The sequence below is a fragment of the Centroberyx affinis genome, unplaced genomic scaffold, assembly GCF_046629955.1.
Source record: "Centroberyx affinis isolate AG114_WGS23_722 - 3 ecotype Tasmania unplaced genomic scaffold, CSIRO-AGI_Caff_v1 ptg000358l_1, whole genome shotgun sequence".
NCBI lineage: Eukaryota > Metazoa > Chordata > Actinopteri > Beryciformes > Berycidae > Centroberyx > Centroberyx affinis.
The window spans coordinates 303436-330491 of record NW_027279029.1 but is presented as its reverse complement, the minus strand read 5'-3'; the positions used below and the strand labels follow the sequence as shown (position 1 = coordinate 330491).

At 39.7% G+C, this 27056-nt stretch overlaps 1 protein-coding gene across 1 annotated transcript in view; it reads left to right on the top strand.

Moving 5' to 3' along the window:
* The window catches only part of gbe1b (glucan (1,4-alpha-), branching enzyme 1b), a 75057-nt gene extending 53450 nt beyond the window's left edge, over positions 1–21607 (top strand). Inside the window, exons 14-16 of the mRNA XM_071515510.1 lie at positions 2970–3100; positions 9700–9817; positions 19362–21607. Of these exons, the coding sequence (XP_071371611.1) occupies positions 2970–3100; positions 9700–9817; positions 19362–19424 (312 nt within the window). The 3' untranslated portion in view covers positions 19425–21607. The remainder of the gene's footprint in view (positions 1–2969; positions 3101–9699; positions 9818–19361) is intronic.
* Positions 21608–27056: the final 5449 nt, after the last annotated feature.

Genomic DNA, 27056 nt, shown 5'->3' with positions numbered 1-27056 from the left:
ACAATTAAAAACACCTCAAAGAGCCATGCCGTTGTTCTGGGCAGCATATTTCATCATCACGATGCACCGGGCCGGCCGACTTTTTCCTCAAACAACTTAATAAGCCGGCTGTAAACACATTTGCGATCTCAGGAAAGTAGTTCTGTAGCACCGAAAATAGTCCCCGGCGTAATGAAGAATTTGTTCCCTTTTGAATTTGATTTGGTAATAACTACAACATCCTGACTTTTCGTGGTAACAGTTAGCGATTTTTAAAATTGAAACTATGTCTTTGTGAGCTGTATTTCAAGGTTTTTAGCTTACAAATGGAGCCAATGACTTCCCGGTTGACGGCTAAAAACGGTACGTGGGAAGTCAGAAAGTAACGGGAGTTGAGCAAACGCATTGTTGATTTTGTTATTTTCATAGGATTAGTTGACGGTAAGCAATGCATTAAAAAACACCGGCCTTATCCTTTAAAGATCAACACAGATGTAGATCTATCCAAACCCTTCAACATCCAACTAATTCATGCCAAGGATTTTGACTGATTAATGCATAGAAGCTTGAGGGACATTATATACCATACACAGATCTTTTAAAATGTTTAAATGTTTAGAAAATAAACGAGGGTAGACCAGGTGGAGAGAAGCGTATCTTTGAACATTTTTAGACGGGTGGGAAAAAGTTGAGTCACCATCTAATAGTGGCTGTGACCAAGACAAGTCCGAGTCAAAATAGGCATGAGACGAAGTTCAAGACATCAGAAAAGTGGCCTCAAGACCAGACTCAAGTACTACAGATCTACACCGAATCCCTCTCAGTTCCAGGCGGTTCTGTAGCTGACCCTGCCATCCGACCTCCATGTGGAAGGAGGCGGGTGAAAGGAAAAAAATTCTCATTTGGGGATCGATACAATATCACAAAACGCCTTTGTAGAACATTACTCGCAGAAAACGCCAATAACTGCTCAGAGATCCTTAAAATCAGAAGCGTCTGAATCCTCTGTACAGAGTATCAGTGACATTGCCAAGATAATATTGCTCAGTGAGGAGATTCTATAATTTGGTCCAATATTTCCCCTAGGTGGGAGTGTCCAAGGGCGTAGTTTGTAGAATTAAGAGGATACGGAAACATCAGGGACTTTGCTTAAAAGTGCGATGTGCGCCCGCCTCTTTGAAGATGTGCAGCAGTGAGCTTCAAAGGGCCAAACTCTGGACATGAACTGAAGCCCCTGTTAGTGCACAGATCTCGGGGTGTCCCGCTGTGATTTACTGTAAACAGAGCCAATGTACACTATAAACAGAGCCAGTCTATACTGGCGAGAAGACCATGGCCTCCAGAGTGCTCTTCGCTCTGTTTATGTTTATACCAGCGTTTCTTAACTGGAAGGTCGCAGCCTAAAACTGCCTGGTCGGACCATTACAACAGACTAGGGGGCAGCTGCCCATAAGATACTTTTATTGATTGGTGACAACACTTAAACCAGCTTGAACTGTAATAATAATGGCACTAAATCTCAAACTTTCACATTTTTGTTATCGCTGGAAAGATAAACTTAAATTCCATGTCAGTCATATAAGCATTAAGGTCAGTGGAGGTCTTGGACTTTATCCTTGCTTATTTTCACCCATAATTGGCCAACACTGTTGTTTCTGGACATGATACTGTGATACTGCAGGCAGTGGCAGAAACATGACCTAGTAGCAGGCTTTCATACCCGATATGAAACTAGAAGGGATGGGACGATATATCGAAATTCAATATATCGCAATACAAAAATGTGACAATACGTATCATAAGGCAGAAAAATGAATCGCAATATTAGCTACATTTTATTCTGCTGCAGTAATCACAAATGAGTTAGCTTGTCCGTCACTACTTCACAAGCTTGCCATCCAAATTATATTATTTTGCACTTTGTTTATTACAGTTATAAATTGTTGTTTACATTCTAGCAAGCCAATGCCATTGCTAGAAAGATTTGTTGCTCAGAAATAAGCATAATTCTGCACAGTCATAATTTGTTGTCACTGAACTTTTATTTATTACATCGTATTGTGATTGTATCGAATCGTGAACCCCATATCGCGTATCGAATCATATCGTGAGATAAGACTTTATAAGTGTATCGTCCCATCCCTAGAAACTAGCAGACTCTAGTTTTATATTGGTATAAGAGCACCATGTGGTCACATAGTAGGGAGATATTCTACTGGGTTTGCATATGAAAAAGACAATTATTGAAATAATTATTTTGATTTATTTTTAAAATGTAATTTCTGCAAATCATATGACAGATTCAGAATAATTTGATCAGAATAATTTTCTGATAAAGACCAACTTGGTTGACAGATTGCAATTGACAATTTATTTCTAAGTAAGAACATGCATTTATATGCACATTGGGTCACGACTTCATGGATGAGGTTATATTTGTTTTCCAATGCAAAACCAGATGCACCCAGCCAGAAGAGCTTGGCATCACCCCAAATTTGAAAACACTCTGGAAGTCTCATGTAGAAATAGACTTGGTAAAGGACTCAAGACTGTCAGCTCATTCCTTAGCCTCTATCCTCTCTGCCTGTCCAATTGCAAGGGTGCTTATCTCCGCGTTCAGCCGTGAATATTCTGCCCTGAAATTGGCTGGGGGAACAAGGCACTAAAAATAGGGGGTTGGGTGACATTGATAATCTCTGCTAATGACACGTTAACAGTAGCTCGCTCCACAGGAGAGTGGCGGCTTTATCATGTGCAGCTGTCTAAAGCTGACAATGTGTGCCTCGCGCTACCCTGGGCACCTGCTTTCTGCTGATGAGTGCCACCTGAAATTTGATGTGGGAATGGGTTACTCAGTCTATTTGGAAATGTGTAGCCCACTGATATAATGCGCTCCGATGTAACTCTCTAAATGCCTGATGAGAAAGGTAATGATTATTCATAAAGAAATGTTTAGTTAACTTTTTTCTCCCCCACCTCCCTCGCTCTAGGCCTATATCAGCACCAAGCATGAAGAGGACAAGGTCATTGTGTTTGAGAGGGGGAATGTGCTCTTTATCTTCAACTTCCATCCCACTAAGAGCTTCCAGGACTACAGAGTTGCTGTAGAGCCAGCAGGAAAGTATCCTTTTACCTCTCATCTGTCACTTTTGTTTCAAATCTTCACACATTCGCTTTCCTCTGTCAATCATTTCTCTAATACAGTAACGTGACTAATCTTTCAAGCTTGACATAATCGGCAAGTAAGGCTATTTCAGCTCAAACAATAAATGTCTGTATTTAAAAAAGGGCAAAGTGAGACAGAAACAGATAGGCAGGAATATGATAGGACCTGTGTACACACACTCTTTAACTTTTAAGAGTATTTAAACTTTTGAAGTCGATTTTAATGCTACAACAGTATGGAATATCTTAAGTGACAGCTAATTTCATAGATTACAATAGAGGGACAGGACTAATTTGCTCACCATCAATAAAATGTGTGGAGATAAACTGCAACAAAGCTAGATTATATTGTTAGATCATTTTTACAAAGTCATGTGGTCACACATATGAAGTATATCATCCAGCAACTTCTTTACTAAATCTTCATGGCCGGATTTGAAGTGGAACTCTGGCCTGTGAATTTCTTGCGGCATTTTAGGGGGAAAAAAATAATCACCTCTGAGAAGATGCATGGTTATGGGCTCGGAAGTGGATCCAGAGATCTAAAGGCTGTGTCAGACTTGTTTAAAGTAAATGTGACTCGTAATGACCCGCAATTTTAATGGCCATGGTTTTCTCCGCGGCTAATACTTTTGTGATATAATTTTAGCAGTCATTGTTGAGGGGAATATGAGTCAGTTGTTTATAGTGGTGTTGTGATGCTATTAGAGAGAAATAATAGCAGAGCCCAGTGATTCAGAAAGCGCTCTCTTTAGCGGCGTTGGCTGTCTGTCTTCCCTGAGAGCAGCACAGAGGAATTTAATGAGTCCCACAGTTGTGATTACAGCAGGCTTAATGATTAGGGATGTGAAGGGGGACAGAAAGCTGACAGATTTGTATTTATTATAACGGACATCACTCTCTTCTGGGGCTCACTATAGCTCATGCCAACAGATAGTTTCCCGGATGGATAAGAGGCTGTATTGCTTCTTCAGCTTTGACTTAAATTATGTGACGGTGAGTTGAAATCACACAGTTTGTTAGTTTTGTCTGGTTGCCAGTGGTTCAGATCATTACACATGAGCAATTCAGTAGCAAATGATTATGATTTGATTGGCTGACAACAGTTGTTCCCTCAATTTCCACATTATCTTTGTTGTATTTAGATAGTTAGCTTGTGGCTTGTAGCAACTGATAATGTAATTATGGATGATGTAATGACCTGTCAGTGTCATAAAATGTTCTTCTAAATGAGTCCAAAATGTAATAAAGCCTGATGTAATACTTTATATGAACAAGTAGCTATTACATTATGAGTGGGTGTAATGTTTTTATTATTACAATATCAGTCTCATGATGTTATTACATTATCTGGCGACATTTCCAAACCATTTCAAGGGACTTCTCATTCCATTGTGACAGGTTATTACATTATCCGGCAGTTATTATATTATCAGTTGCTACACAGCTGTTTAGGTTATAACTTTACAGCTTCATAGTGACTGGGAAGTAGGTTTATTACAGTAGATAAAAAAAATAATGCAAAAACAACATTTCTAATCTCTGTTACGATTGTTACCAGCCATTAATTAAAAAAACATGTTATTAGATGTGAATAGTATGATAGAACAATAATCATGTTTATTTTATGACTTAAAAAAACAACAACAAAAGTGACTCCTAATCTCTTAATATCATGCATTAATTGTAAGCTTATTTGATGTGCACTAATTGTAGCTTATGCCTTGGGTTTTCAGCTCTGCTTTGATAGGGTGAAAACTTGGGCACAGCACTAATAGCCTTGCTGCACAGTGTCTCTAACACCGTTTTTGAGGGTTTATTTTCATTTAGATGGCACCGCATCTTTTCCTCCTGGTGCTTCTTTTGATGTTTAAGGAGAGGCCTCAGACATTGGTGGGAGGGAGAGAGGAGGGGGGGTAGAGAGGAAATGCAAATAAATGTGAGGGCAAAGCTCTGGCTGTCATTATACAGAGAAGCAGTAAACACATACAGGCAAATGTGCTGTGTGTGTGAGGAAGGTAAATGCGGCGTGCGCATGAGGAGATGCAGATCCTCCGATGGGAATGTGTGCAGAGGATCCAATTAGGAGAGAAGACAGATGAAAGTGCCACTCAGAGGCAGAGGAGGTAAACAAGACAAGCTCAAAGAGTCCAAAAGTGCTTTTTCATTACACTCAGCTGTCATATACTTAAACTTTCTCATATCTGTATGAGGGTCAGGCGTGTCACAGCGGAGCTCCACATCACTATTGTATCTAGAAATGATAACGGGGTGTGACTGAGCGTGCTGTGCACCTCTGAAAATGGATCCAATACGGACTGTCTGGCTATCCTCATTGCCTTTGGCAGCGTGGCGAGCATATTATTTTATGCCTTTAGAAGGTTTGTCACCTACATGTAGCGACTGAATATTAACTTTTCATAGTCGGTTCTCCTCGCCAGCCAATTACGCAACCTTTTGCTGCGCTCTGTCACCTCACGGACCAGAAATATGAGCGCATGTTGGTGGTACACTGTAAAAATCGATGGTTCTTCAGATGGTTCCTCCTCTGTGTGCTAAAATAAACATTTATGCTAATTTTTCATACTAAATCAAAAAAGTAAACAGAAACTTTTTTGCCCTGTTGCACCATTGTTTGAAAAATTTTCAGTCGTTAAAGTTTCAGTGTCTTACCTTGTTTGGTTATACATTGAAACTAATAAGAAAAAAATGATATTTACAGTATATATTGCCAAAAAGAGTCCACTGTTGGCACTGTACAATAAAAAAAACTGTAGTGCTTACAGCTTAAGACCTGCTATAGCTCAAAGTCTGCTGTCTTAACTTTCCCATAAATAAATAACAACACAACTGCAATAAAGTCATCATCCCACAGTGCCAATACTTAGTTGGAGGCAGAGTGAGTGTTTGCCCTCTTCATTTTTTTTAGATGAGCTGTTTTTTTTGTTTTTTTGTTTTGTTTTGTTGTTTGCTTCTCTTTGTCCTCTCTTGGATGTTGTTTTTTTTTTCTCTCACAGGGAACAGGAGAGAAAGTGAAGAGAAGCACCTCGCCAAAAATGTTAGCCATTAAAATGCAGTCAACGTCAGCTTTTCGACAGGCACTCAAACCATCAGTGTTTTTTATTATTTTCTCTCTGACTCTCGGTGGACACATTCTTCAGGCAGTGGGCTTTATCTGGCTGGTTAGAGTATTTGAAATCCCAGTTGGATCCCGTCATGAAAGCTGTACCTGTCAGGGCAGATGGGTCTTTGATTTACACTGTGCCAATAGGCGGTTGAGATTGTGTCAGGTCATCATTCTCCTTTTCTATCTGAGGTGTTACTTGAATGCTATTTGGAATAATTCAGCTGTATGTGCAGTGACACTAACTAACCAGAATTAGAATGAAATTCACACTGAGATACATAGGGGCAAATCATTTATCATGTGATATCATCTAGACTGCACCACATAAGGTTACTGAACAGAGGAAGACATGCATGTTATTTTGTTTTTCCACATCTCTCTGTAAGATACACCAAGATGGATTGTATATGCAGCGTTGCATTACCTTCCGCTGCGTGGGATCCCATTAGGCTGAAACTCCATCAGATATCTCTTCAACAAACACCCTCATCAATCCAAAGTCATAATCCATGATTCCAAACTCTTTCTGCTGCGTTCACATTGTGCAGACAAATACAGCAGCTTTCTTGTTTCAGGCAGTACGTTTGACCACAGGCAGTGAGTTCCAGGATGTGTAGCATTTGAGCTTTCTGAAGTAACAATATATTTCTTGTAGAAATGGATAGCTGTGAACTTTTATTTCACGCATAACGTTAAAAACAAAGGTCAGTGCAGAGCCTGTCCAAATTCGTAGCAACAAAGCCGAGCAATGGAGAATGGACTATGTAAAACAGAGGTGCGCTGAAGGATATTAAACAGTGTGCATGTTCTTTATGAGAAGCAATGCATATCCTTATGTTTTGAGATTAATAGTCATTTAGTGTCTTGTTTTTGGGCAGTGTAGATGAGATTCTGCTGGTGGGCTAGAGCTGTCTCTCTGCAACAGAATTTGTTTCTGCCGTTTTACCCTGATGTAACTTGTGCAGACGGAGCAGAAAGCAGAGAAAAGTCGACTCTGAACAAGGCAAGATGTTTAGAATGTTTACAAGGCCGTGCCACATTCTTCAGATGTGCACACACATCTCCCTCACTTCTCGTTCACCCACGACGGGGTGCTATTACTTTCATAAAGTGAGAAAAAAGACAGCCTGATGGAGAGACTAAGTGGTGGCTTGGTCTGCAATCATGGTCATGGCCAGATTGTTTTCAGGTCATCAATGGCTCTAATCACCAAGTTTTGGACTGCCTTCTTTTCTTTCAGCTCATTGGGCAAAATTGATTGTGTTCTTAAATCTTCCCCTTTATTCACAAAGGCTGTATTGATTACAATACTTTACAGCTGAACTGCAAGCTGTTGTTCCAGCCCTCTGTAGCCACTAACAAAGACGTAATCGCTCAAAGCTTCCAACTACCAATTTGTGCTGGTTCTCGCTTCCTTACAGACAAGTTTGCCGGGGAACTATGAATTACTGCAACTATACTCCATTTCCAGTGTGTCCTAGTTCACAGACACACATACAGACAGACACACATACTGTACACATGCAATCCACAAAATTGGATATGCACAACAAGTGGCGTGAAGGAGATTTGAGATGAGTGTTACTGGCACTCCAAATCAGATCGGACACGTGTTATTATAAAGGAAGCATAACAATTTTTATAGCCAAACCTTCACAAACATATTCCATGCATCATTAGAATTAGTTAATATGTACAGTTCTTTATAATGTCTGTATTAGGCGGCTTAAAATTTGAAGCAGCATAGATTCTCAATTTCCCTGCATGCATTATAACCCCTGAGAGAATATTTCCATTTTCCTCTTTGATAGTTATTGTAAAACCTCCGTAACAAAATGAGTTTGTTCTGTCAATAAAACACCATAACAGAGAGGAGAGCAAAGGAGGCATGGAGGAGGGGGATCTTCCTCCTCAGCAGAAACAATGCACAGAGCAGCGCTTCTTTTTAATCATCACTATCAAAGCAGACAAGCAGGCAGCAAAAGCAGAATTTTCCCGGCTCTGGGGCAGAGTGAGGCAGCGTTTGAGGATCACACTCAAACCTCAGACTATAGCCTATGGGGAGATGAGGCGATTATTCACCCAGCCAATTAGGGGTCTGCTTGCATGTCTGCTTTTCTCTCCTGGTTGTTTGTTACCACTCATTACTGCTTGAGCCCTGAGAGACGGAAGTAAATAATGCACCGCACAGATGTTTATGGGTATTTACATTTGACATGCACATCAAGGTACACATGTAGGCTACCACGCTTTTTTTTTTTTTTCTGACTGGCACCAAGGAAGGCATTTGGAAGGTTAAACATGCCTGGAGAGCAGTTTTCAGTCGGGAATATATATTTATGTACACTTTTGCCAAAGTGCGCTTTCATGCTTTTTAAATGTGGCTTTTTAAACGTCTTAAATGTTTCCATTGACATATTAATAATGGGCTACTGATTTAGACATCCATCCTTTTTTTTTGTCAGACAAAAGAGACGGGGATCTTACTGATGTTAAGCCATTTAAGAAAGGGAGGAGTGGTTTTCTAAAAGCCTGCCTGGATATTATTTCTTAAAACAAACTTTGGAGGCTCTTTGCTAACAATTTAGATTTCAGATTAGACAGCATGTATTACACCTGTCTGAAGGGTGTATTACACCCTATCATAGATTTGATCTTGCTCTTTCATAAAAGGTGAAAACATGCTAAAGCCCTCTCTGGTCCATATGGCATGATTTACATATTATATCTCATACAGTGTCTTATTTTTCCATCTCACAGTTCCTCATAGAGAAGAAATAGTATGAAAGATGAAACTATGTAGTATGGAAGTTTCCAGTTTTCAAGCCATCATTCAGCTCCTCCGTGTCTAAGCATCAGCTCTTCCTTGTTCAAAAGCACAGTAGAAGGATTGTGTGAAAGGAGTGAAGAAAAAGTGACTCCAAGGAGCCTACCGTTACAGCCCCCCTCAACCCACACACACACCCACACACACACAACACACACCTTTTCTATACGACCGAAGGCAATTACATTTTTAATATTTAACTGAGTCAGTGTAGCAAAGAAACAGATTGCATGTATTATTTGTTTTGAGTCGTTTGGATCCCTTTTTTTGATAAAATACATTATTTATGAAATGAATTAGATAAATTAGACTGGCAGGCTGCACGGTTGAGCCGTGGCTGAATCACTTTTCTGTTTATGTTAATATTGGACAGCATTCTCTCTGTCAATTAAGGCTCAGCACCGTCACTTTGGAGTGCAGGATGAATGCCGAGATGGATGCGAGGATTTCATTGAATATAAACCAGCTGAGCAGTGCAAAAAAAAACGAGTCTGCACACCGAAAGCACTGCTGATAAAAGCTTCTCTTGTGCCTCTTATGTCTTAGATGTTATAATCTAGTTTCCCCACTGCCATTGCTCCTTAACCTCCATCTTCATCAGATACAAAATCAAGCTGGATTCAGATGAGGCTCAGTATGGGGGTCACGGACGGCTGGACCACGGCACCGAGTTCTTCACTGAAGCCCAGCCCTACAATGGTCGCTCCAACTCCATGCAGGTAAATATTTTCAACATCACACTTTCTACTCATTAACGGTCATATTTTGATATAGAGGCCAGCAAGTCCTGAATATGAGCTATACTGTAATTGCCAGTCTCAAGACCACTTTTCTGACATCTTGGACTTGTCTCGGTCTCGTGCCTGTTTTGACTCGGTCTTGTCTTGGTCTAGGTCACTATTGGATATTATTGACTCCATTTTTTTCCGCCTATCTAAAAATTGTCAAAGATGCATTTTTTTCTATCTGATCCACCTTTGTTTATTTCCTCCCCAGCATTATAAACAATTTATGGGGTTGTACTTGGGGGTGTATAGCATGTAATGATCCTCAAACTTCTATATATTGATTAGTAAATTCCTATGCATTAATTATTTGGATGTGGAAGGTTTTAGTACAGAGCTCCTGCAGATAGATCTGCATCTCTATTGATTCTTAAGAAACCTTTTCATTTGGAAAGACATGTACACTGTTTATTGCCTACTTTGGTCTTGGTGTTGAATAGGACTCGATTTTCTCTAGTCATCCGGTCTTTACTTTAACTTGACTGGATCTGGTCTTGGAATTGACTTGGACTCGACTAAGGTGGTCTTGACTACAACCGCCACGCTTCCAGCAGTTATGGGATATCATGAAATAGCTGTCGCTGTAGTCATATGTTCTGTCCTTATTATGATTTCACAGCTCAATTCATTGAGCCAAGAGTGGAGTTCACAGTGAGACAATCTTTCAGGCCGCTCTGATGAAGTGATGTCATGAATGGGGGCTGCAAGTGCTGGCATGAAGCCACCCGCTCCCTGGTCTGGGCCTCTCAGCTTAACCACTGCTCCATAATTTATTGTCTTTCTCATTAATATGATTAGCTTTTAATGCTGCGTTAAGAATTTGATCAAATATGGGTGCATTCAAAAAGGCTAGTTCTGTCTGTCAGGGGGATGGCATCCATTGTTTGCGGTTTCTCCACAGAGCATAAGGCTGTGTTTGTGAATATAATATTTGGCGCCTGCGTTTTACTCCGCTCAGGCTCGCTGTTATCCTGGAGTCTGATGATTGAGAGTTAGGTGAATCTGATATCTACAGCACTTTCAGATTCTCCAGCAAACAATGTGCATTATTCATGGTGTTACAACTTACCTTTTCATGTGTATGCCTCTTAAACTTGCACGGCTTCACTGAGGGGAGAAAAATATGTGGGAGAATGAAACCATTGGGCTTCCATCATGGAGATTGCTTAAGGCTAATAGCATGAAATAGGTCTGTCCTTGAAATATAGAAAGAAACATTGATATGCATTTTAAGTAGAGTGCTCCAGGATCGTCCTCATGTTTGCCTCCTTTTTTTTCTTAGTGTAATTTTTTTCTTGATGAAAATGCCAAAAGGCAATAAGATGTTTATGAATAAGGTCAGGGTTGAATTAGTAAGGATCAGCATAGATACCCAGGCACACTGAAATTCGGTTGATTGCGTGTGTTAGATCTTATGTTAATGAATCCAATTAATGTATGAGGATAGTGATATGTGTAAAGTGGTCCGCAGAGTCACGATCTCCTACAGTTTATTCAGTGAAATAATAAATATCTTAAGGCGATATACTTTAGCTGCTTTAGTTAGTACCGGAATTGACACAGCACTTGATGAGGTGTTTGTTTGTCTGAACTCAACTTGAACTTCCTCGGATCAATACTGAAAGTGTTGCAGTTAATGGAAAGAGGATACCTCTCCATATTCAGAGTTAGAATCAGTACTTTAATGCGTCAAAAACTGCTATTAAAAGCATCAATTCAGCATTATTTAAGATTCTGTCTACCCGGGTTAAAAAGCCTCTTCCTCTTCCATCCAGACAGTGATTCTCCTCTGTATTAGTTCAGGTTTCATCAGTTAAGGACTGAAATTCCACATTCTCTTAAATCTTTTTCTCACTCTTTTATTAATTCAAACACCACTACTTCACCCGCGTCCCTCTCGGCCAAAATATGAAGTTTAGTTAACAAGTCATCTGCTAATGTTGGCACCATCAGGGATTCACAGGGAATGAAAGGGAGCGAGAGGGATGGAGCCGACAGGGAGGGAGGAAGGAGGGAGGGAGGGGAGGAGGAGGAAGAGGAGGGTGGGGGGATCTACCACTCAGCACATATCTCTTTTTTTGGGCTCCCTCGCAGAGATTGCACAGTGAGGCTGTAGTCTTGCACGAAGCTGCCCCCCCCCCCCCCCCCCCCCGCCCCCGCCTACCTGGATATGACAAGAATAATCAGACAAGAGCCTCTGTGGGGGCTGCGGAAAAGTGCCCACTCCATCCATGTTTTATTTAACAACTGTTGCTTTCAAAGTCACCGCAATCGTCTTCTTTTTCTCCTGTCTTTTTAATGGGTCCGTCAGTGCTCCTACTTCCTCGTTATCAAATGGTAATAAACTCTCTTATCCTCTAAGAAAGCAGATTGCAATTGCCAGATTGAGAATGCACTTAATGGGACAAATCCAGCCGAACCCGGTGGCGCATACCATGTAACCGTGACGCCCCAGGTCCGAATCCGGCTTGGGACCATTGTCACATGTCATGCCCTTCTTTCTCCCCTTGTCTTTCCAGTCTCTCTATATTTTTTTTTTAGATTACTATTTCAGTCATCTTTAAAAAAAAAAAAAGAAAAACAGAGCCTGCTAGACCTGCCACAGATGGCAAACACAGATTCTCCAGAGTATGAAGGGAAATGCTGCATTATAGTCAGCGACACAGTAAATTGAATTTACTATTTCAGTTTCTGTAATAATATTTTCGTTATCAATGAAAAAATAGGTATAAGTAGTTATATTAGCACCGCTTCCAAATATCAAATTGAAGTTGAATTATCCAAAAACTATATCCCACCCTCATCCCCAGATTTCTCTTCATCATTTTTAGTCGGCATCCTCTCATATTAAGCCAAATTGGATGAGAAATGGCAGAAAAGTTTACTTTCTGTTCTTACTACTTTAATTTTTATGGAACAAAACAATGAGAAGAACATTGGACATCACTATTTGGTCGTCCTGATCATTCACAGGGGAAGCAGTTGAGTTGCCCAGATTTTTGTAGGTAAGAGAGGATGCCTTCGCAAATTTTGGGGCTGTGACAGAAAAGTAAAACAAAATAGAGTAAAGCATTACGGCTCCCAGGGAGTAAAAAGTAATATTGCCTTTGATATTGCATTAGTAACAAGTGATGACTACTTTTTTGAGTAAAACGGCCCAACACTGATCATAATAAACCACATTATCATATTAAAGAAAAACCCAGTGACAGATCATCAAGTTTCAGGTTTATTTTCCTATAGAGTCTCCTTATCTAGCAAAACCCTAATCACAAAGGGAATTTCTTATGCATTTTATTTTTCATAAATGAGAGTATTTTTGTGGTTTTTGAGCGATTGAAATGTGCTTATGATGCAGCCATTAAGCCCTGTGCATGCTGCTACAATGATGTATCAAGTTAAGGAATACTTTTTGTGTTATACATAATAAATGCTGGTTATTTTACACATGCCGTGCTAAAACAAATACTTTGCTTTTAAGAACATTCAGATTTTTGTGTTAAATCAGTGCAATAAAATGTGGGCTGTATATTATTTTCCACCTTAAATAATTTCTGAGTAATTTGAATTATTAATAGGTTTTTTTTTCCTTCTGAATTGTTAATAGGAAGTATTAATATCAAGTAATATCAAGTTACTGGTTGCCCAGTTCTCACTAATCAATAATTCCATTATTACTAGTCACTATAGAATACTAATCAGTAGTATTTAGGTAAGCACTATTCAACTTTTTCTTACTAATCAGTAATATACATTTCAGAGACCAGTGTGCATTAAAGTACTAATAAGAATATTCATTAGTGACTAAAGACAGTGGAAATGGACAGGGAGAATTTCAACAGTAACTAGTAATCTGATAATACTTTTAGTCCCTAATAGTAAATGACTGCAAAGTAAAACTGAAAGTGACTTTTAGCCAATTAATGCATACTAGTGCTTATTAAATAGTTATGAGTACAAATTTATTAGTAAAAGGGGGAACAGTTACTAGTTACTATTTGATAAGTACAAATGTCTGTTCCAACAAATTGTTTCTAACAAGTTTCAAATAGTAATATAATTTGTTGCTAATGACTATAAAATCGGCACTTGGGTTCATTTTATTTTACCTCTAGTGATATGGAGAGAGTGAATGTTTGAACAGCTTGCCATACAGCTGAATTGAAAAGATGAAAATGCACTCTGCTCCATGCAAATAAAAAAATGATTATCTCGCCAACATGTTGCGGCTAAACCTTCATCAGACTGAACTGACAGCTTGCCATACTCAGCAGGGCGTTTCATGAGAATCTCTCGTATCAAGAACTAGCGCACTGACATTGAAGGTTTACATTTTATTCATTTAACAGAACAAAAACTTTATTAATGTACTGAAATTTAATTCCCTAAATTATATAAAAACAATTCTGTGCATTTTAGGTTAATCTATTGTAGTATTTGTGGCATTTGTTGACGTTTTGTTTGGGTTTATCGGAGCGCTATGATGTCAACAAAATAAAGTCGATGAATAATAAGCTGCTTCAAAAACCTTTTGATAAACTTTGCATGCATAAAAGGGGCTGTGTCCTTTTGACAGTTTCACAAAAAGAAATTAAGTTGAAGTGAAGAAGAAAAAGAAAGCGAGGGAAACGTAGCAGCGCAGTGGCAAATGATCAAAAGAGCTATATTTCCATCGTAAACATCTAAGGCTCGCTGTTGAACTGTGAACTAATGGAGTAAAACTATGAGCGGACGTGGACGACTTGATTCAAACTTCGTTGTTCACACACACAGATACAAAATACTTGCACATGCACATATGAAAGACTCACACAAGCACGCATACTACTAAATAGTCATGCATACAGTATATCTGAAACACTTGCACATACTGTACATAGGTAAAAACTTGCATTTGTGTGTGTGTGTGTGTGGCAGAACACATCACCCTGCCCTCCTCTTTTCATATCATCCATTTACACTCATTACCAAAGTACTATTTTAAAGTTCATTTTTCATTATTCTTAAAATGTAAAGCATACTGCAAACCTAAGACATTTTACTGTTAGCACAGACAAATTGTATTTTTGTTTCTCATATCTACTTATTTTACAGTGCTGTTGTAACAGGTTACCATGAGCTATTCAGTCGACTATGGGTGATATGTAAAGTGAAACAACTTACAATAAAGTGATTTATTTAGTTCATAAGTATGGTAAGCTTTGGTAAATTACATCAGTTGTTCTCAACTTGCGAGTCGCAAGATAAGTTTGGGGGGTTGTGAGATGATTTATGGGATAAGAAAAAAACAACATATTTCTATCGTACAAATTCTTTTTTTCTTGTGAAATACTGAATAGTTTTCAGCCTCTAGGCTGTCTCTGATATCAAATGAAAGGGAAAATCACTCTCTAGTTGGACATGGTCTTTGAGAACCACTGCATGACTCCAGTCCTTAATTGAGGCTTCAGTCAGTTAACCAGCCCAGGCCTGTTTGAGTTGTTGGACAGACGGATCCGAGGTCTTGGCCTACAATACAGCCTGCATTTGCAGAACTGCTTAGATAGACTTGATACTTGTTAAGTAAGCAAAGGAGCCAAACAGATGCATGTCTGGAGACTGAGAGCCCACAGCTAGCCGGGCAGTGTGCTCTCACCAGCAGCTGGGGTCAGGAGACAGAAATCCAGTGGAAAGAATCTCCTTCATGATATATTCCTGTGAAGCACCTCATGAAACCTTTATCAGTGCGTTTGAACATTGATCAGATTGAGTAATAGCCTCAAGGCTGGACTCTCCTCTTGAAGTGACTAGAAAACCCAAATTCTCAAACACGTAGAGACAGTGATACAAGCCGATACAAGAATGTCCGTAAGACACAAGAAGTGGGAAAAAACTACTTGGCTAACTTTTTTTGGTTTCCCAAACAAACAGCTTTGCGTCCTCCTCATGTCTCTGGGTTTTTTTTTGGGGGGGGGAGGATTTTAAGACGCATTGAACACAGACTCTGATTTACAAAGGTTCAATCATAACTTGTTAACTTGGATCTCACTGTGGCCTATGGGTGTCTGCTGGTGAGCTAGTAAACTCCTACTCTAAATGACTCATCAGAAACTAGTAGAGGCTTTATTGGGCAAACTCACAGAAATCATAGCAAAAAAAACAAAAAACAAAAAAACAGCCAGATGCTTGAAAACCAGGGTTGCCTGTCTCACACCATTTTCACAAATAATCTGGCGTCAGAATTTGTGTTACACCGAGTAAAATTGTGTCCAATATTATGTCTGGGGTGTGGAGTCACGCTGTGGGATCGTATATATATGTCCAATGGAGAGAATGAATTTGCCGAAATGCCTGAACTAAATGTAACGTAATGGAAAATCTTTGATCCTTTTCAAACGCTGCTTAGCCTCGCTCGTGGGTGTCTGGCCTTGCATGAATGTATGTGCGTACGTATGTATCTTTTGTTGCCGCATCTCGTTAATTAGAATGTCTGCCGCTGATTGCTTTGCTAACAGTTGGGACTATCTGCCGCTCTTTGTTCGCAGATTGATTTAGAATTTGTCACTATTGCTATCCATTTGGTGGAAATAAAAGCTGTTGACATATTCCAGGTTAGGCACAGTGGTAGCTTTTGTCTAAACAGGTGCAATGATTCATTCTGCCGCTCCGTCTCTCTGTGGTGCTGCTGCATGGAGACTCTCCCACTGTGACTGTTTAATTAGTCACCAATGTCTGTGTCAGTGTTTCAGCGCCGGGCTGCTCGACTCCCTCGGTGACAAACTGTTGCCAAAGAAACACATCCACAGTAAGCACGGATACACTGATGCCGAGGGGCGGCTTGAAGAGTTCAGGGGGTGATTGAATTGTTTACAGCTCTGCTCTCTTTTTCAGTTTTCTGTTGGGAAATATAGTATCATTTATGTCTGCTAGGCTTTTCCTTTGGCATAAATCTGAAATGAGTAATGGTACACAGTGGCTCCTTGCCTCCAAACTATTGAGTGCACTGTGAATATAAAAAGGATTGATCAAAGACTTTATTAGACACATAGCACCAAACTAACAGCGTCACTAAAAATTCTTTGTACTGTATATGAGGAATCTGACATCTCCAGACTGCAGAATTTCCTTGATTTTCTTCTTTCTGTTGCTTTTGTTAGGATTCTTCTTCTCCTTCTCCTTCTTTTTCTTTGTCTTCTTCTTCTTCTTCTTCTTGGGCTCAGATTACAGGAGTTTTAAAATCCTAACCGATTTTGAAATCGGGTTGCATCACGCACTTGAGGAGAAACTTAACCGATTTTCTTCTCTCAAATTGCAAACAAGCTCACACTACAAGTTTAGAACATGACGGTGCATCACACACTACAAGATATTATTAAGATTATCTTGCCCGACGGAGCTTCTGTATGCAACAACTCACGTGAGAGGCAGGAGGCAGATGTTTACAAACATGGAGGCGGAACAGCTGGCTTTGGTGTGTTCAGTAGTTTGCAGTAGTTTGCCAAAGAAAAGTGAAAGGCCAGACGAGTTTGGATGAGGAAATGGTTGGAGAGACAGACATAAAGCGGGGTGTCCGTTCTGGAGGACCGGAGGTGAGAATTTAACCGTCAGTTTTAATATCTGTTTCTTATAATGTTGGCTATCGCTAGCCTAGGGCTAAAAGTGCTAAAAGGTTTACCGTTGCTAGGCAATACCGTCACCGTTAAAGTTGTATTGTCCAATGTTGAAAGGCATAATGACATGACATCACGTGCAGATAAACGATCTGTACCTCAGAGACCGTAAGTCCTAGAGCAATCAAATTTGAATGGTAAATCAAATCTCCCCCCACTACAGGCAATAAAATTTACACCAATTGGCCAGATGGTGGTGCTATAACAAACAACTTTACATTTTGGCCAATAACTCCTCAACTGAAAGGTCTAGAATGCCCCCCCCCCCGCCCCCCCTTAGATTCCTTGGTTCAAGAGGAATCCATTGCACATGTGCATTTACATTTCCCCCATGATGGTTTTTCCACTATTTTGAATTTTATGAAAAACCCATTTTTCCCGCAAACTTGATCCAATCTCTCCAATCTCTTTTTTCCACAGCATATATGGACTTCCTAGATTACAGCTATTACCCACAGTTTTGAAAATATTTGGGATGGAAAATTAATACACACAGCATATTTCGACTGCCCACATCATCTTTGTTTTACCGAACAAGAAGTTGACAGCGCACACACACAAACAGGAAGGGAGTCATAATTTCTAAATGCTTAATCCTAGACCATCCGAACTTCACATACCTGTTTGAAAGGCGCCTCAAAGTGCACCAGACCACAGCTGGTCATGCTGAATAGCACCACCATCATGACAAATGTTTCAGATGACAAAATGTCAGGCACCAATTCCCCTACAGCTGCAGAACTGTCACCGAACTGTTCTACTTTTGGAGATGTAGCGCTTTTCCAAAATGATGAATCAAGCTTATACTCTGTCAAATAATTTGCTCCATAGGACTGGACCCCACTAATGACCGCTTGCGGCTATATTTTTTTTCTTTTTTTTGCTGACATGTGTTTTTCTTCAGTCCACTGAAACTCAGAAGATTCCTGTAGCGCAGCTCATGCCCACTGGCAGTCGCTATCTTCTCAGAATTCCAAATTTACAGTTAGTGCACAGCCAATATTCAGAAACGATGAACCACAGAGTGATTCATTGATCAGAGAGTGTTGAATTGAGTTTAGAATTTTTTTTTTTCCACTTGAGGCAAGATTGCTCAATTGGGGATCATTCATTTGAATGCACAATCTTTGGTTGTAGTGGAATGTTAATGATATGAATTTGAGACATTTGAGACAAGTCATTGATCAAGAAATTTTGCAGTACTGACTCTACATGCATATTCTAAACAGCTCAAAGCCCAAGCAGAATCGCTAGTATACCAGTTCAAAGACATAACTTTCTAGCAGTAGTGGCTTCTCTCCTTACTGTAGATCTGCTTCCTCCAGTGCCACCCTGAGGTTTACTGTAGCTGCAACACTGTCAGGCTTAAGCTTTGATTATAACACTCTTACCATGACAATCCTCTTCCAGCAAGGCTAAAGTGTTTGTGTACTGTCTCCTTCTGAAGAGTTCTTTTTCTGCTCAGATCTAAATACTGCATATCTCCATTAAAATAGGCCCTCCTCCTCCTCCTCCTCCTCCTCTTCTTCCTCCTCCTCCTTTCTTTTTCTTCTTTCTCCTTCTCCTCCTCTCTGTTTATCTATTAAGTCAACCTTGATTGTGAGAAATGATCGTGTCTGATCATCAAGGGACCGCCGCTGCCCCCATATCTCACTTCTAAAAAAGGGTAAACCTGAAGATTCAATAATCTCCTAAACCTGTGATGGTCTCTCTTTAACATCATCAGTCTTCTATTGTCATCTCACTTCTCTACCTCCTTTCTTTCCCCCCCTCTTGCTCTCTCTCTGTCTCTTTGTCTCTCTCTCTCTCTGTCTCTCTCTCTCTACCAGGTCTACATCCCCTGCAGAACAGCTATTGTCCTGGCCAACGAGGAGATAGATTACTGTTATTAGAGGATGATTGTCTCCACAGAGACCAGGATCGGGAATGGATTCCAACCTCAAACTGAGTGTTAACAATCACCTTCATCTTTAAGTGTCAACCTTGCACACCACCCAAACCCACTTTTTTGTGTTCAAGTCTTTTTTTTTTTTAAATGGAAAACCATTGTGAGCTATCTATGTGTTTTCAAACACCATCTGCAACCTTAGAAGCTGTGTAACCCCATTCAATACAGATTGGTCCATTTGGGAAGAGTCCAACCTAGCCAGCAGCTAGATGCTAAAACTGAAAACCCTGCCGAGTCCATCCACCACTAGCCAGCGGCCATTTATAGGCTCTGTTGAATTTGGCGTGTCATCTGAAACACACGACTAGTAATTGTGGCAGAGGGAGGAGATACAACAAGCACATGCTTCCGCTGATTCCTGCATGATAAGGCTTAGAAAAAAAGATCTGAATTTTAAAATGTTATTTATGTTGGAACACATTTTACTTTGAAATTTTATGATTGATTATGTTGTATTTAAATACTGATAATGCTATAATGTGTCAGAGACACGAAAAGATGTACAGTATTACCAGCACTGCACTTGAAAATCAAAAACGTCCAGGTATGTAATCACTGGTACTCCATCAATGTTCATGTTGTGAGATATTGCAAGTATAAAAATGTTGTAATTTGCACAAAGTAATAAGCTGCTTTGAATTATTATACTGTAATGGGTATCATACAGTTGTGGTGTAATGTTTGAATTTATGCAGCTACTGGGAGCATTTATGTAATTATTCATGGCCCACTTATTAAGCCAGTAATTTGCAGCTAACGCAATGTGATAAAATCACCTTATTTGGATTGTTCACAGTGTGTTGCATGCAGAGTGCACTAGTTACAATTTTGGCTGAATGACGCAGATGACACAGCAGTCTATTTTTCCAATTTGATCTTTATTGTCTTTATTCCTCTGTGCAAAAAGTAATGTGTAGCTTTCTCACAGGTCACATAAAAAAAAAAAAAGTGCCATGAAGTTCATTGTAATTCTACAAATGGAGGTTGATACCTTGAGGATTTTAGACACATCAGTCTGTCTGGGAGAAGATAGTTTGTGGAGGTGGGATGGATATTTGTCACACCTGATCATTTAAAGATATTATCCATATTCACAGAACTATGACTCATATATATACACCAACTTCATTAGGTAACATTCCCCTGGGATTATTATACATGACGCTGCACTCTAGAAAGACACACGTACAGCCTAAATTCACACAGCCAACATAGAAACTGTGTGCCTATATCGATTATCTTTGACTTTTGTCTCAACAAACCGTGATCACACATCTCATCTTGACCAGTTTGAAAGAACAGCTGCATTGCTTACCCGGTGTTACTCAGAGCTGCTGTGTGAGAAGGTTATGGAGTAACTAAAATGGAGAACTACCTAGGAATTTGAGCGATGGTAGGTCACTATATTCTCTTGCGACTGCTGAGCTCACTCACTCAGGCAAAATGTATGAGTCATTCAAACTTTCACATGTCTTTGGTTTCAGCTTTTTTCAGGTGATGTTTTGCAAATGACTGTAATGGTGGATAAAAAAAAGACAATATATTTCCAGCCTTGATGTTTTCTCAGTTTCCACCCTTCTCCATCCTTGTTGCCAAATAAATGGATGTGTTTTTTGTCCACACTTCCTATTGGACAATTTTCAGTATTCTGTTCACGTTTGTATCAAAGCAATATTGCTCTAAGTGAAAGACAAGAGCTGATTTTAGGCATCCCACATAAAAGCTAATGCCTTGATTTACTGCCATGGATGCTGTAATTTTGTGATCTAAACCTCCTGCATTAGAGCAGATTCTCAGCTATTTAAACCAGTGTATTGTAGCATATGGCAGGTTTTGATCTGCCTTCCCTGCAGCTAAAGAAAATGCATTTATATTCAGGACCATCCTCCTGTGTTTAGCCAAAAGTATCGTGAACACGTCATTTCTTTTTGTATAACACCAAAGCATTCAAAAATGCCTTTTTCCACCTCTCGAAAAGCATAGAGAGGATCACTCTGCATAAATTTCAGGCAAGCACAGTTGTGAGACTGAAGTGGAGTGTTTAATCATCCCTCTCATCTGACCCAATGTCATTGTCATTTTACCACTGCCAAAATGAATTGTCTGAATTTATTCTCAAAAGTAAAATTGATGTCTGATACATAGTAACTATTGTGGCATATTTCTTTCATTATTACTAATGATAATAAAACGGTGTCTGTCTAGCCATATGAAAAATGTGGATGAACTGGATGTGCAGTCTGACTACTGATTCTGTCCCGTCCCACAGTTATGGAAATGTAGGGGCTTGAGCATCCTTGAGAGCATATTGTGCAGGTACTCTTCCACCAAGTACTTCATACAAAAACTGTTGTTTTTGGTCTGATGGTCTGAGAGTTCGTTCTAATTTTAAAAGCGTTTTTTTCGATTGTAGCCTTACTGTCATTTTCATTCTCCAGTAGGATTGAGTCCCCACATAGGAGGCCACTCGAAGCCCTTAAGAAGAGATTTACGAGACACCTGAAACATTCTGTTTCCTCGGAGGCCTCAAGTGCATCTATTTTCTATATAAAAAGTGCCATAAGAAAGGCTCCATAATTAATGTTTGATAAAATCTTCCATGGTCCAGTAAAAAGATATAAGAATAAGCATTTCTATTTCTAGAAAGTAGGCATAATTTAATTGAATTTATTTCAGCGGTTTCAGCGATTCATTTTTTAAAAAGTTGTAATTGGTTTAATCTTTATATGAAGAGGTTCATTCCAAAACACTATATACTGTATAATTAAAAAATTATTATATATAGTAATAAAATGAATTATTAAAATAAAACTAATGTCCATTACTCAATATTTAAAATATGTGAATAATTATTCATATGTCACTGTTTGGTATAAGCAAGGGTCTTGTAACTTAAAATTTTAATTTTCCATAGTATGTTTAGCAAGCAAGCATTTTGTTTGTGTAGGGGTCCAATTTTTCAAATAGTTGATGTCTCATTTTGGATTGAAACCCTTTATATGTAGTCACCAAACCAAACAAGCTCCTTTTAACTCCATGGAGAAAATTCTCATGGTTTCCTTTTTCATTTATCAATGATCAGTACAGCAGTGGTGGGTTGGTCATTTGATCATTTTGGTTTCTTTTGGTATATTTCAAGCTTCCATACTGCACTTGTTCCACTGAGAAACATTAATACCAACAAATGTCAGAAGGTTGACTTTGTAAACGAACAGGGGGTGAACAAAATATGGGAAAGACCTAATAATATATAAATACCAAGTACCTAATAAGGACTAGGGCCACCCTTTCCCTTCAGAACAGCTTCAAATATCCTCGAAATGCTGTCATACAAGCCTAATCTGTGTGTAGTGAGATACTGGACCTTTTCTTTAAGGAAAGGAAAGCCTGCAGTTCTTTGTGATGGAGGAGTATAATTTACTTTGCACTCTGCACTCCAGAACGTCCCATAAAGGTTCAGTGATGTTTGGATCTGGTGACTGGGGAGGCCACGGGAGGCCATTATAGCACCATGCAGAGCAATTGTCCGACCTAATGACTCCCACAACATGGCTGCACATACTGTTACAGATCTGCCACCACATTTAACAGTTGGCAACAGACGTTGTTGGCTGAAAGTGTCCATTGGCTTTCTCCAGACATAAACCCATCTGGGTGTAGGAAGAAGGGTAAGTGAAGTGAAGACAGTGTGCAGGAGTCTACAGATTTCTACTGTAGGAAGAAGGGCGAAAGACGACTCATCAGACTATAATACTTTTTCCCATTTCTCAGGGGTCCAGGTTTTTGCTCCTCCATGTGATGTGTCTTTGTGCACTGGCCTTCCAAATGGCAGTCCTGTCATAAATACCAGTTTGGGAAGCTCACAACATAGTTTTTGTTGAGACTATCACATTTGTTGATTCAATTCTGTGGTCATTTTTGAGGCCATAGTTTTATGATGTTCAGCAACTATATGAAGAGTCCGTCTATCCCCATCGGTGAGCTTAGACTTGTGACCGCTGTTCCTCTTTGCCAATCAAATTTGAGATTTGGCATATGTTGTCAGGATTTTCGACACAGTTCCCCTTGCCACGTGAAATTATTTTGCAGTTTTTGTGAGCATTTTCACCGGCAATTGAGGCACCGACTATTTAGCCTCTTTGGAATGCTTTTAGTTGCCTCATGTTGCTTTTAAAACTCACATATAAAAGTGGTGATTGTCAGACCTTTTTTAAAGCTGACACATACTGCTGATTTGCCTTTGTGATTGTGATTTAGTCACTTCAAAGTTGGAGTCTTTATGTGTGTGGCGTTTCTGTTATTTGTCCACCCCCTGGACATTAGCATGAGTCGGTACCCTGGTGAATCAGTTGGGTAAAGTACACACTTTGTTACTGTGCCATGCTGGGTTTGAGTCTGGCATTGGAACTTTGTCGCATGTCATCTCCTTTTCTCTCCCCAATCTTTCCTGTCTCATCACTGTAAACTATTTAATAAAGGCTAAAATGGCAAAAAAAATAATAATAATAATAACATAAAAAAAAAATTGACCTGGCCTTAAAATATACAGCATCGATTGTAAGTGTTGCACATGAGACCATCTCAAGAGCAATTTAGAATTCATAGTGTAAATTCTGTGTATAGTAATAGTTTGTTTGCCCTTTTTAGTTTCTTATGGGCTCACAAGGAAATAAATACCTAGAGGGAAGATCCTGGGGATGCATTATTGTCATAGACAGTCAGGATTGGGGGTATGACATGCACAAAGAGGATGTTTTCACCCATTCACCCATGAGACTGCACAAGCCAGGGAGGGATTTCACCATGCACATTGTTACCAACTGGCTGTGATGGCATTGTTTTCTGCTGCTTGTGCTTTCCAGATAAATGCATGCGTAAGCTCAGCTGGGCACTATTTGTACCATGTGCATTTGAAATACATAGTTAATTACATTAATTAGTGAAATACCTCTTAGGTCAGCAGTTGGTATTTTACTTGCTGGCACCGAAGAAAACCTCTTCCAAGATATTTTCCCACATAATGCTACTTGAATTATGAAGCAATTACCTTGATGATGAAGCAGTGACGAAAGCAGCTGATCACTTAGCTGGTATAGGATACTGGAGGACTACATCATAAGAAGTCATAGTCTAGTATGAAGCGATGACACGTGAATGGCAGATGACACAGGATGCCCTGTTAAAGTGGTCAACTCTGTGCATCCAATGCCATGACGTTCCCTGCAGCTGTCTGTCTGTGCTGCGTGATGTATGATATCAGAGTGTTCAGGCACACGGAAAAACCAGGACCTGAAAAACAAGTATAAACAGCATGTACCACCCAGAGAATATCTGTCAGGCAATTCTATCCAGCCCATATCCAGCTGTTATGATTTGTGAGATACACAAGAAAATGGAATAAACTGAAGAGTGAAACTTGTACTTGTACCCCGTGCTGAATCAATTTCCTGTCCTTCCTGTCTTCATTACGCTATTAATATTAAGAAATATCGGAGAGGTTTGTTGTTTTTGTTTCCTCATTATTCATCCATACTGGGCACAGGTTAAACAATTATGTAATTCCTGAGGAAGATACACTTGACCTCTGTCAAAGGAGACTGGAGGAAGTGTTTTGAGCACCTTCTCCTCTACGATTTGGACAGCGGGAAATACGGCGCCATGGACGGAGGTAGCTGAGGGTTTTTAGAGCTTTGGGACACACCCTTCTCTCTTCACCTCTCCTTCTGTACCTTGCCTCCTTTCCTCCAAGCAAATTCTTGATTGGCAATCTGGGCATGAGAGCGCACCTTCACATCAACAAAGCTTTGTGTATGAATGTGGCAACTATGTTTTCAGTGAGAGAATGTAAAAATAACATACACAGACAGACAAATTATGTTTTCAGCAGTATCATCTCTTGCATTTCTTCTAATCACAATGTAGGCTGCGTGTTATTGAGTCTGAGAATGTCATACTGCTGTCTATCACCAGCTCACTGATAATTTGGAAGAATGTGTTGAAGAAATGTCCACAGATATTGAAACATTACCACTGTATGCTATTTAATTTATTTCAAATAAAAGAAGTTTTTGTTGATCATTTCAGGGAATCAGATGAAGGGAACTTTATTTTTCACCAATGTGCCTCTTATAGTTCATGTTTTTGATATCCGTTTATAATGGAAGTTCACTCTATAATGGATGTCATTTTCAACACATCTGTGTGTCTAGTTCGGGACACATATTTGGATTTGGAACATTGTAAGTATTGAGTATAGAATTGTTTGAAGCTTTGTGCTCCCTGAGGAAGACTTTGTAAGTTTTTAACCTGTTCTCTGAATAAGCCAAAGGAATACTTTTTTCTATGAAGAGTTCCTTGGATTATTTTGTTTATCTTGTTTTATTCTGTTACTTTTGAGTCCTGGGTGTAATATCTTTTTAGTTTAACTGAACTGACTGTAGTATAAGCATGAGTGGTAAAGGTCAGCCGACAACATTAGATTGCTTGTTCTTTCTTCCTCTGAATATGTGGAAAAAGCTGACATAATTCTTACTCTCCATCTTTACTTTTGAAGACAGGTAACCTTTTGGCTCTGGAACAGTCAGCGCCAAAGCTTTGACCCCCTGGATGAAGTTAGATGATGTATTGACCTCCTGGGACTCACCGTATTGAAACTGATCCTCTTTAAACCAGCTAGTTTTATTTTTGAACTCTAGTAACGACATCTTGGCTTCCTGGACCAGCAAGGATGAGATGTTGTCCTTCGCAGCTTTGGCCTCCTGACTGGCTGAAGGCTTGATTCCTTCGGCTCGGCTGGATAGAGCCTAGATTTCCGTGGCCTTGTGGAGCAGATGACTGATAGGTCCTTTGATGTTAACATCAATACCTTTCCACACCTGTGCAAGGCTTGAGGAAGCTGGAGTCTTGACCTCCTGGGTCAGACTGATTTGAATCTTTACTTTTTGGATCGTGGTACATGGAGACTGTAAAGATGATTGGTGCCTCAATCATGTTGTCTTTGTGGAGCAGTCTGGATTTAACAAGGGAAAGGGAAAGAGAGAGGGAAAGGGGAAGATCAATGCATGTAGTACTGTTGTCAGGCCCAGTAGGGAGCATTGCAGTCATATTGTTTTCGTCATTACAGTCATGTTATGTATCTTTATGCAGAACACTGGCAGTGCCCAGAATGCAAATCGATGCTTTTACAAAGGCTGATCATTTCATCCTCGATGACCCTCACTCTTCCCCTCCCTCCCAAAGTCCAACAGGAACTGCATTAGCTGTGAATCAACTCAAACCACTGGCTCACATTTATCAAGGCAGCTAAGAGTAAGCCCATGGGGTGGGGAGGAGTCAACCAAAAATCTAGAGACATCTGCCGAGGGAGCGTAGACGCATTTCTCATGAAGTACTTCCTTCTCCAAGTCCAGTAGGAACTGCATTTGTTCAGAATCACCTCAGAACACAGACTCCCATTTATCAAGGTGATCCAGGATAGGTCCACAGGGTGAGCAGCAGTCAACCATAAATCCAGATATGTCAGATAAGGGAGGCATACACTTCTTGCCAATTACCTCCTAGTCACATCGATGCGTGT